Below are 12,024 nucleotides of genomic sequence, written 5' to 3' on the forward strand. Positions count from 1 at the left end.
TACTATACAATGGCTCAATAAAGTGCAATCTTTTTAAAATATCATCACTTATAAGTATATCTAAAGGAGAATTATTAGTACTTAGCACCCACCATAAAAAAACAAAACAATTTTTAAATCTGTGGCAGAGTGTACCTGTGTTGCATAATATAGTAGTTACTATAGTTAGACGACGACGACACACGACGATGTAGAAGTACGCGCATTAATTTGGCGACCGCGAATACGCGCGCAGCACGGACTGCGAAAGGTTTGTCCGAGGGCCCAGTCATGTTCGCGGGGTGGTTGGATTAGTATACAATATTATAGTCATCCGCGGCAACGGCACACGTCCGAATCGAGAAATGGAGAAGTATAAAAATTAAAAACGTTTGATTTTTTTTTCGATGTTCTTCAATTTTTTTACATCTTGTTTTCAATCATTCCAGTGTTTTCTCATTTTCGTTAATAAGCAGTGTTTTTTTTTTAAATTTATTTTGTCACGTCTAAATATTTACCAGCTATAATTATCAATACAGCATATTATTATATCATACACCATACACTCATCACATCGCTCTGCGTACGTATTTGTCTTATTTAACAACATTACAATATATCTAATACAGATTGATTTCATTGTTTATAGTCAGATATTATATATTTATCAATTTGTATTTACGTTTGTCCTATAGATATTAGGTAGGTAGTACCTACTTATACAGCTACAGTGTAACCTAACTATTTAATGTAACTATAGGTACCTATTCAAATATATCATAATAACAAAAGCGTTGACATTATAATATAATGTTATAAGTTTTAAACTCCTCTATCGAGTATGGTTGGCACCTTATAAATCATAAGACATATCTTGTAGCTAGGTTTAAAAATTATTGAAATATATTAAACCTCAAAGGGTAAATTTTAATAAATTTATGCTAGCTCTAATAATTTATTCTAAAATAATGAATTAGAAATTAAAAATTATCGAAAATAATGTTTAATTTAAAAATTAAAAATTCTTATTCCTCATAACATAATGAGTTACTATAATTGGAATTGTCTGATAATGGCGATAATTATTATCGTGGATATATACTGTATCGTGGCATTTATTTTTTACATGGAATCAATAATTTTTGATGATGCACAATCTATATTATTATATTACTCATTGAATAAGTTTTGTCAATGTAAGAGATAAATAGTAAATACAGATGCAGAGTAATAATACATTTTGATTGCCTACCATTTTAGATTATACGCCAAATAATGAGAGGCCATATTGGCAAATGGTAATCATTGCGAGATAAATAGCTAAAATAATAATAAATTCAAGCTGTGACAATGATTACTTGACACTTTTTAATTTAGCACTACATGCAGAGTAACAAATTTAATATTTCCCCAAAAAGATGCAAAAAGATGTTCAATACAATTATTAATAATTTATAATAATATAATAATATATTATAAATTGTAATTTATACCGTATATAGTATTACTACTACTATATTACTGTTGTTAGTTTTTCGTTGTTATTACTTTTTATTACTCTTTTTTGTGTTAAAAAAACAATGTATTGACAAAGACATACACAGCTGGACGTCATGTTTACGTCGACGATATTATTTATAATGTACTGCTTTTCTTTGATTTCTAGTCATTAGATATTTAGATACCTATGATTATATACATAAATCACTACCTATATAGAAGTTACCTATATAATAAATCAATAGTTTATTTATTTTATCCCAAACGTAAATTTAAATCACACACTCGACACTTACACACATTAAATTAAGAGACACAACTTAAAATACCATATTAAATAAAAGCTGTTTAATGAATTGGTCCCAAAGAAAAATTTATCAAAAATGTACCAATTCAACATTTAATAACTGTTATTAACATTGATACTGAGTATAAAAATAAGGACCGATTGGAAAGGTCATTATAATTTTTAAGTGCGCTTAATTAAAATATTCAAGGTTTTGTTATAAAATACCAATTATTTGGTATGGAAAACGTCTAATTTATCTCAATAATTGCTTGATTTGATATTATGTACCCATTTGTATAGTGCGTACGATAGTGCTTGTGTTTATTGTTCAAATAAGTTTTAGTATTTATATTACTTTCACCACAATTTAAATAAAAAAGGACTAAAACTATTCTTTCAACTATCACTTTTAAACGCATAACAATCTGCGTATAGATATTTGAACAGATATTATATACAAATTATCTGAACAAACTAATCAAAAATGTCGTAAAAGAGCGATGTTGTTCATATTGCTTGCATGACAAAAGTTCATTTTAGAAATTATTTTATACGGAAATCAAAATAATCAAATATGAAGGTATACTTTTATCCACTGCTCGTCAAAAAGCTAACAAAATTATTTAATATTTTGATATTATTTAATAATTTGTAACACATATCTTAAGTCAATAACATAATACATATTATCATAAATTAAATTATAGAAAAATGAAAATTATGCTTGTTAAAGCTTGATATTAATTATTAGTAGGTAATACAATGTAGATATTAATTAATTTTAATTTTATTTAAAACTCAATAAAATATGTTGCTCTAATAATATACCCGTTATATTTTCATATCAAAACTAAAAAGTTGCTACACTAGCTGATTACTAAAATGTATACACGAATTAAAAAAATTGATTGAAAAAAAATATGACTATACTATGAACTTTTGAATTAATATTTAAAGTATTTACTTTCAACCTTGATTCAGTTTAAGCTATATACCTAGTCTGTAAGTAATTGGGAACATGACGTTATATCATGATTATAGCTTTAAGTATAAACTTATAATATTAATGTATAATTTCTACCAGCTACCTACATTATAAAACAAATCAAATTAATTTATTGTATATACGGTGGCTGAAAAATATGTGTCATTACAATAATATTGTATACAGGTCTACCTATCTACCTAAGAATATTATACAAATTCAAATAGATTAAAAATATAAAAATATACTGCACAGATAGACTTTTTGGGAAATTTCCCTTAAATAAGTGTATTTTACACTTAAACAATTTTATTTGCCTACTTATTTAGTGCCTATGTATTATTGTGGCAACAATAGAGAATATTATTATTATTTACCTGCACCATATTATTATTATTATTCATGTCAAACTCGTGATGGTATATTGTTTCAACTTCTCATTCACCTTGAAAGTGAAATGGGCGTAGGTAGTTTATTTCATATTTCATGATGGATAACACAACTACCCTATTTTCTGAAGTTATTATTAATAACAAAATAACCGATTTCTTATATTTTAGGTTATTATATCTATTTTTTACAGTTTAAAACAAATTGAATTTTTCATTTGCATCAAAATTACATCCCTAAACAAGTTGAACATTACATTGGTATTTACTGTTAAATTTTGTATTATATTCAGTAATACATCATAATATTATTACACCATAACAAAATTATTTTTATTTTACCGAAGTAAAATTTATATTTAAAATATTATTTTTTGATTAAATATCGAATAATAGGTAGTAATTAATAGTTAATAATACAGCTTTAAAATAACTCTTAGGCTTTAGTGCACTTATAACATTTTACTTATTAATAGGAAATTGAAAATGTGTGTGTGGATTTTTCCGACAGTTTTAAATGTTCCTAAATATGTTGAGCCAGGTTAATAATAATAATTTTGTTAATTAATTGAAAACTGTAAATTCAAAAATTATATTAGTAGAGTAATTTCTAATACTTTTTTTCTCATTTTCTCGCTTTAGTTTAAATAAATAAAATAGTTAATTGAAAATATTTTTAGTGTTAGTTGTTCATCATCTTTGATAAATTTATACTTAGTTTAATAACTTAATGTACTATGATTATTTAAATATACATATAATAAATAAATTAACATTTTGTATTTTTAAATAAATTATTACAGTATGTTAGACGTAGAAGAAAAATGTAGTAAACTGAACATAATATATGAACAGCCAACATCACCACAGTCACCTCAGAGAGAACAAAGAGAGGAATGGGGAAACAAACTTGACTTTTTGTTCTCATGTATTAGCGTATCTGTTGGCTTGGGAAACGTGTGGAGATTTCCATATTTATGCTACAAACATGGCGGAGGTAAGCTATTGATCACTGAATTTTTTTGAACTAGGATATATGTAGGTAAGTATGTTATGTTTGTTTGATGTTATTCCGTCATTCTGAAGTATTTGTGTATTTATCTAATTTTTTTGTTACTTAAGGGTTTTTATTCAATCTGTTTCAGTATAGAAAAATAAGAAAAATCGATGAATAATTAATAAAATAAAAATAAAATAAAATTACAGATTAGACAGACTGTAGATCGAATTTCTAGTGGAGATACTACTATTAACTAGTTAATCCAACAGGTTACGACACCACCGTCTTTTAAGTCTTTTTAATTGGGTTACCTATGATAATAGTAACATTGGAAAAATCGGAGATTTAGATTATTTATATTTAAAATTAAAAGACTCAGATAACTCGTTATAGTGAACTCCGGAAGCGCCTCTATATAAATCTAATGATACATATAATATTTTGTTTTATTGCAATAGCCTTGTATAGTCTACCTTATAAAATAGATACGCACTCACATTTTTGTATGTTGATTAATAACATAACAATTTATAATTATAATTATAATAACACATGCTAACATGAATTAAAATTAAAACGATTGTTATTAATTATAACTAGGAACAGATAAATTTTGTAATTGAATCTAGATGTGGCTTTGCAATCCCATTTCTATTGTCAGTATTCAGTTTAAAGCTGACTAAACATGGGTATTTTGTGTTATTCTACTGCTGGTAATAACATAACAATCTCGATCCATAAACCTTTAGATTTATTTACATTAGAAAACAGTGTTATCGCATATCGTTTGTTAAGATTAGAAGCTTTATCGTTTTAATTTTTTGATATCATATACCTATGTAGTATGTATATTATGACAGACACAAAAAAAAAATTAAATTAAAAAAATTTGAAATTAAAAAAAAAACACACACATAATGGTAAAATCAATACATTCCTAGCTCCGCTCAGAATCTAAAATTATGTAGGCAGCACATATTAAATGATTTAATATCAAATGGTTTTTACTTTTTATAAAATTAGCAATACATTTTAAATATAATTTCCTATGTTATACACAAAACATTATATTTTATAGATTGTTAAATATTATTTCATCATAACTATTTATATTAATAGTACGATTTAAAATATTTTAGGGGCATTTTTGGTGACTTACTTTATAGCCATGGTATTTTGTGGAATACCGATTTTTTTTCAAGAAGTGGCCATCGGACAGTATTTGGGTTCTGGTGGAATGACGTTGGTCGGAAAGATATGTCCAATACTTTCTGGTAAAAATAACATTTCATTAAATAATACCTAACTAAAGTATTTACTATTTTTATTATTATATTTTTAATCAAGTTGTTTTACTTTTAATATTTTATATGCATTTATATGTTGTATAGGCACTGGTTATGCAACGATGACCATAGTTTTCTTATTAGATGTGTACTATTGCGTTATTGTTGCATGGACATTTTTTTATTTGGCAAGTTGCTTCATATCATTTCCGAGTTTACCGTGGGAAAGTTGTAGTAAGATTTATTTAATAATTTCTTTAGAGATTACTGTATTGAAATCAACTAAAATATTACATTTATGACATGGTTATATTTATTTTAGACAATTGGTGGAACACGGAAAATTGTTTGAAGCCAAATAGTGTTAATATGACTCACGAATACTTTAGTACTGATACAATAAAACGTATGTTTAATACATCGTTGACGCTCAATCAAAATTTAGACTCATGGAATCAAATGTATTTCAATAAAACGTATGCACTGCAAAATAATGTTTTCAAAAACAATGGTCAGCTTACGACATTCTGTCGCACTATTAAGTCGTTATCGTATGCTGAAGTTCCATTGAACTTCACTGATATAGAAATAAACAGTTCATCTGTTCTTCATCCAAGACAAGGTATCGAATTTTTGAACCAACTTCGAAATTGTTTTAATGTGACTACTGTAACACCAGCTGAAGAATATTGGGAGTGCGTGAAGTGCATCAAAATGATCAATTTTGCCAAATTCTCATGGGTTGGAATATTGTTGTAGGAGAAGAGTGCTCATGCTGACTAGTGGTATTGAAAATATCGGAGGAATGCAATGGGAACTATTGTGCTTATTAGGACTATCGTGGATCTTGATTTACATCATCTTGGGAAAAGGTCTCAGTCAGAGTGGAAAGGTAATAAACTAATAAGTAATAGCTTCAAATGCTACAATAAACAATTTAAATAACTGTCTGAAATATCTAATGAAGTGTGCTATTTTATTATTTTAATGATAAATAGATAGTGTGGTTCATAGCAATGTTTCCTTATTTAATAATGGGAGCATTACTGATTAGAGCAGTGACGCTGGAAGGAGCTGGTGAAGGTATCATGTACTTAGTCACTCCAAGATGGGAGAGTCTCATGAACTCAGACACTTGGATAGAAGGAACAACACAAATTTTCTTTGGTTATAGTGTCGGAGTAGGCACTTTACCAGCTCTTGGATCATTCAATCGATTTCATCACAATTGTTATAGGTACGAATATTGTATCACAAAATATATATTGATACGAATGTCCTAAAATTATTTTATAGGGATGCAGTTTTAACTTGTGTTATTAACACGCTCACGTCTATCATACCCAGTGTAATTACATTCAGTATATTAGGTTTTATTGCTGCTTCCCAGGGAGCTACGGTTAGCGATGTCGTGGAAAGTGGACCGGGTTTGGTATTTATAACTTATCCGCAAGTGGTGCTTCAGTTACCAGGGGCAAGGATATGGGCAGTTGTGTTCTTCGTTATGCTTGCTGTAGGTATGGCTGCTTAAATACTTGAGTACATTTTCGTATGAATTATTATAAATATAAAAATCTATTCTGATTTGTCGTATTTAGATGATTGGTATTGATAGTGAATTCTGTAATGTCGAATCGTTTATAACTGGACTGACGGATAAGTGGCCTAAGCACTTACACGCTAAACGAAAAACTTTCACATTGTTGGTGTGTATAGGCATGTTTGTGTTAAGTTCGTCTATGGTTACTAACGTAAGTAAACCAACAACAAAACTTTAATTTATTGTATCATAATAATATATTCATTTTAGAACTGATAAAATATATTATATCGCTAAGACGATTATTCAAAAAATATATAAATTATTTATTGATGATTTCTAGGGTGGAATGTATATATTTCAATTAATGGATACATATTCGGCATCGGGAATATCATTGCTTTGGGTGTGTTTCTTTCAGACCATAGCCATTTCATGGTTTTTTGGAGCTGATAGGTTTCGTGAATGTATCAATCAGATGCTCGGTTTTCGACCAAATTTGTTTTGGTACATCTGTTGGGTGTATCTTGCACCTCTAGTCATGATTGTAAGATTTAACTATATTCTATTTGTGATAAAATTACGAAATAATATCTAAACGTATCATTTTACAGACGGTATTTATATTTTTCATCATCAAGTATGAACCAGTGAAGTATGGAAACCATTATACATATCCATGGTGGGGCGAAGGGTTAGGAATAACGATATCGTTGATTTCTATGATCTGGATACCACTTTATGCTATATACTATTTAATGACGGAGTCAGGGACTTTAAAACAAGTAAGAATATTAAATAGTCATATAAATAATATTGGTTATAACCATAATAGTTTGTTTTTTTAAATCGTAATTCGTAATGGTTTTAGAAACTCCAAAGAGGCTTTACGCCTATACCAGAAGTCAAATGCAGAACTACGATAAAAAAAGAAACTAAAAACATCATTGATAAGAGAATCAACATACAAATGATGGAACGCAGTGCGTTGGTATATTGTGACAATAATGATAGTAAAAACATATAAGAAATTAATTTTAGTTAACTATAGCGTTTATGTTTCATTATTATTACATAAAAGCAGTATTGAGTATTGTGTTTATCAATTCAAATAGTTAACACTAAAATAAATATCTATATTTTTGACATATAGAATTATATTTTATTTGTAAAAGTCGATTTAAATAAGATAATTAGTGTCTTGTAAGTTTTTTATATTGATTAAATTATAAAAAAATATTTATATATTATATGGTATATATTACATAGTAAAGATTGCAGGTGCATTATACATTTATACAATAGTGTTTAACTTTTTAAAGTTAATTTTTCGTTATATTGACAAAAAATAAATTGTTTATGATTCATACAGTATTGGATGTTCTAAGTTCATATGCTAATATTTTTTCGAAACATGCTAATATAATAAATAAATCAAAAGTATAAAAAGTGTCGAAGCAGTTTATTTAACTTTTAAAATAAATAAACTATTTATATATGGGTGAATTATAATATGGCATTCATTGTGTTGTAACTTAAGTCAATTTAACAATAAGCTAATAATCTTTCATGGCTTGTAAATTAATTGGTAATTTATTTATACCATGCAAATATGAAATATTTTACCACTCTACCTATTAACGATTAGCCATAGACAATGGTTCAGTTTAACTTAAACCATCAAAAATATAACTTGTGTAAAATTAATATTACTTTCGCCATATTCCAATACTTCTTTTATCTCTTCCTTTCTTAGTAGTGAAGTTGATGCTCTTAACCATTTATTAATCTTATTTTGTTTCTTACCTCAGAAAGTCAGAATGAAACATTAATTGTTGTAGGTTTAATCGCACGACCCCCTTTTATGGTAACAACTACCCTATACAACGTATACATCATAAAATGCTCAATTAGTTTAATATTGACTTAACACTCGCAGAGTAAACTTTCCTAACTTGTTAAATTCTTCGGCCCAATAAATTTAAAATTAACATTTAGCAATAATTAATAAACTCGTATATTCATTTCTGAGAAAAAAATGTTTAAAATCTTTTTACAATAGACAGCCATAAAGTGTTTAATATTGTGTAACAGTATAATATTATTTTTGTTTCATCTTTATAACGAACATTATATGAATAATTTATTATATTCAAAGAGTAATAACACACTTTTAAAATAATATACATATTTACGATCACATAGAATATTAATGTGCTTGTAGTACAGAATACATCACCCGAAGTCGAGATTCGTCCACTGTCTGCCGTATCGATTGCTGAGTTTTCAACCGATAAATTTGAGATTGAAACATAGCCGAACTAAATTTCATGTGCATATAGTTGCAGTATATACGTGATTTTGCTGTAGATGTCTGTATCTTCTAGTGCAATGGTGGTACAGAACCGGTAATCACCACGGTGGTTAAACCCAAGCACTACCAACGTGTATTATTTACGCATATTTCGTTTTGCTTGGTACAGGTATCGCTTAAAAAATAAAATAAAAATAGACCCTGCAGCTCGATTGGATATCAACAAATCGGGTTGCAGCCATTCGAACACTAAAATAGTTGAAACAAAAGGTCATATATTTTAGATCATAACATTTGTTATACTACAAATCGTATTATGATTTACACAAATAAACGTTTTGGTATGTTACCTATTTGATTAGTTTTTATTTGATTTTAGGTATTATTTAATTGATTATTATTTATTATTAATAAACGCGTCAACACGCAGGTGGAATTTTAATTTATCTGGCTTGTAGTTTAGTATATAGTATACGTTTGGTATTTTTGTAACCGGTGTAAAAATTAATTTTTTTTATCGACGTTTTCAGGAAAAAACTAAAAAGAAAAGTCTGTTTCATTTAAATCATATGTAAAGCTCCTCCAAGTAAAAACTGAAATTGAGGAATGACCGTAGGTACTTCTTTATTTAAACGTAGTGTAATATATTATTTTATGTGTTCGCGGTTGCATATAATTTTCGTTTTATACACATTCTTGTTATTATATTTATATTATTTATTATAAATTGTTCAACTTATCATTTAATGTGACATAACGTTACATAAATAAATACTATATGTGATGTCAAAATCTTGTGATTACAATATATAGATTACACATGGTAAATATAGTAGACACACTTAAGAGGATGTTAGTGCACCATTTGCTTTTCCTCTCTCTCTCTCTTTCTGTCTCTGACCCACACTAAACAGAAAATGTACCTATGTTTAGCAGGATCAACTCTGTGTTATTACATTTAATATTAAAGTGAATTCATCATCAAACTTTAAATTAAGAACATTAGCTGTGTCCCTACGTTTACTATTTTATGATATTTTAATCTGTATGTAAGTTATAAGCGTATATTTTATTACAATTTAAAAATTGTTATAAATTATATATAAACTAGCTAAACCTATGCACTTTATAGTCCGTTAAAAAGCCTACCTCTTAAATGGCTCAAACTGTGTATTAAATTCGTTACCTGTGATCGTTTATTTTAGTAAGTAATAATCTTACACTGATAATCAATTTAGTTTATTAATTATTATTATGTAATTGTATTCGTTTTATCGAGAAATGTCTGACAATTCAAGTATTCAATTGAATGATACTTATTGAAATGCATTTGGACACACAATATTTTTTGTCATTCTGGTGCGTACATAAATAAATCAGAAGGTTTCCGATGCTTGACCATGCCACATACAGCTGTCTTTGTCAGAAACATGGATTTTCCAAATTCAGTCCACACACTTGTAGCGATTGTCCTTGTGCTTTGTTGATGGTCATTGCAAAGGCGAGTCGCACAGAAAACTGTTAAGTTTGAATTCAAAAGGCATATCTGTTGGAATCATTGGAATCCGTGGCAACAGCTAGTACATCTTCGCCTTTTTAAGCTTTTTGTTTAAAATTGTAGCTTCGATAATGTTGTTCGTCAACTTTTTCACTGAAAGCCGGAAACTGTTGCAGAGTAGTGGTGGATTGATGTCTCGTAGAAGAATGATGGGCACGCCAAATTTCAATGTTAGAACGTGCGGTGACATGTCTGGCAAATCAAGTGAATTTAAGAATTCAGTTGAATAATTAACAACTACGTCTTGATTCATTACGGTATCGACTGGTATGTTATTGTGTTGCCTGAAATTTCATTTAGAATGGTGTTATTGATTGTAGGTATTTACACCAATATAGCCTGTGCAATGAGCCACTGACAATTTCCGTAATTATTCTGCAAGTACTCGCTCATTCTGTTTGATGTGTTTGTTATAAAATGGTGTCTGTAATACTTAAAATATTATATAACTTCCACTTTACATATTATCTTGTATACCTACTAGCCACTGTAACGATACCACTAAGTTCTTATTTGTAGACATTTTAAATTTTTATTGGCTCGAAATTCTGAGTATAAAATGATACTATGGCTAAACAGTGTTGATTTTATAATATTATCATAGTGTATCTAAATACTTGCATGGCTGTATTACATAAAATCAACGCAATAAGTTAGAACAATATTTCAGCGACTAAATCTCTGCAGAATCTCCGAATAATCTGTAACTCTGTAATTACCTACTATAGATTATAGAATATCTAATATCTGAATATGGTAAAAACGTACTTTTGTATAGTAGGTATTCAATGATTTATGATTTGTTTTCCATAATTCCACGCATGGCTTAGATTTTCTCAAGATGTTTAAAAAACCTTACACCTTTCATTATTAATCCACTCAATATGATACTCTCTTTATAGGCCAATTAGGAAACTTTATACACTTACGTAATAATTATTTTCCCGACTGTTATTTTATAGTTAAGGTAATTTATGATTTATAACTATTTTCTCATGCTGGGAAAAATTACTATCATTATTTTTTTTATTTTCCTGAAAATATTGTCATCTTAGTGTAACAGTATTTTGTTTTATAAGCCTTTTAGCATAAGATAATATAATTATTACCTACGTATTATACTATTAAAGTAATAGTGATTAGTGAATTTTTTGGATCTTAAACACCTTCTTAGAAAATTAGTG

The 12,024-nt window shown here is 27.9% G+C and overlaps 1 protein-coding gene across 3 annotated transcripts; it reads left to right on the top strand.

Annotated features, from left to right (window-relative positions):
• Positions 1–207: 207 nt before the first annotated feature.
• LOC107170162 (sodium- and chloride-dependent GABA transporter 2-like) lies at positions 208–8,270 on the top strand. Of its 3 annotated transcripts, XM_015520208.2 has the most exons (13): positions 208–352; positions 429–562; positions 3,946–4,139; positions 5,282–5,416; positions 5,534–5,662; positions 5,751–6,123; positions 6,188–6,320; positions 6,427–6,665; positions 6,725–6,941; positions 7,027–7,179; positions 7,312–7,515; positions 7,583–7,753; positions 7,840–8,270. In XM_015520208.2, the coding sequence occupies exons 3-13, from the start codon at positions 3,947–3,949 to the stop codon at positions 7,993–7,995; spliced, it is 2,103 nt and encodes a 700-aa protein (XP_015375694.2). In that variant the 5' UTR covers positions 208–352; positions 429–562; position 3,946; the 3' UTR covers positions 7,996–8,270. The 3 variants fall into 3 exon arrangements, with proteins under 3 accessions (XP_015375694.2, XP_015375693.2, XP_089083665.1); XM_015520207.2 differs by having other exon boundaries at positions 211–562; XM_089227539.1 differs by lacking the exons at positions 208–352; positions 429–562; positions 3,946–4,139 and adding an exon at positions 4,805–4,855.
• The last annotated feature ends 3,754 nt before the right edge of the window (positions 8,271–12,024 follow it).

The sequence above is a fragment of the Diuraphis noxia genome, unplaced genomic scaffold (assembly GCF_037042655.1).
Source record: "Diuraphis noxia isolate RWA-SAM2 unplaced genomic scaffold, SU_Dnox_SAM2 contig0004, whole genome shotgun sequence".
In the NCBI taxonomy this organism is placed as follows: domain Eukaryota; kingdom Metazoa; phylum Arthropoda; class Insecta; order Hemiptera; family Aphididae; genus Diuraphis; species Diuraphis noxia.

Coding starts and splice junctions, on each gene's coding strand:
- LOC107170162 (XM_015520208.2), top strand. CDS start 3,947: ATGTTAGACGTAGAAGAAAAATGTAGTAAACTGAACATAATATATGAA. Junction 5,663..5,750: donor TTTACCGTGGGAAAGTTGTA/GTAAGATTTATT, acceptor TATTTATTTTAG/ACAATTGGTGGAACACGGAA. Junction 7,180..7,311: donor GTTCGTCTATGGTTACTAAC/GTAAGTAAACCA, acceptor GATGATTTCTAG/GGTGGAATGTATATATTTCA.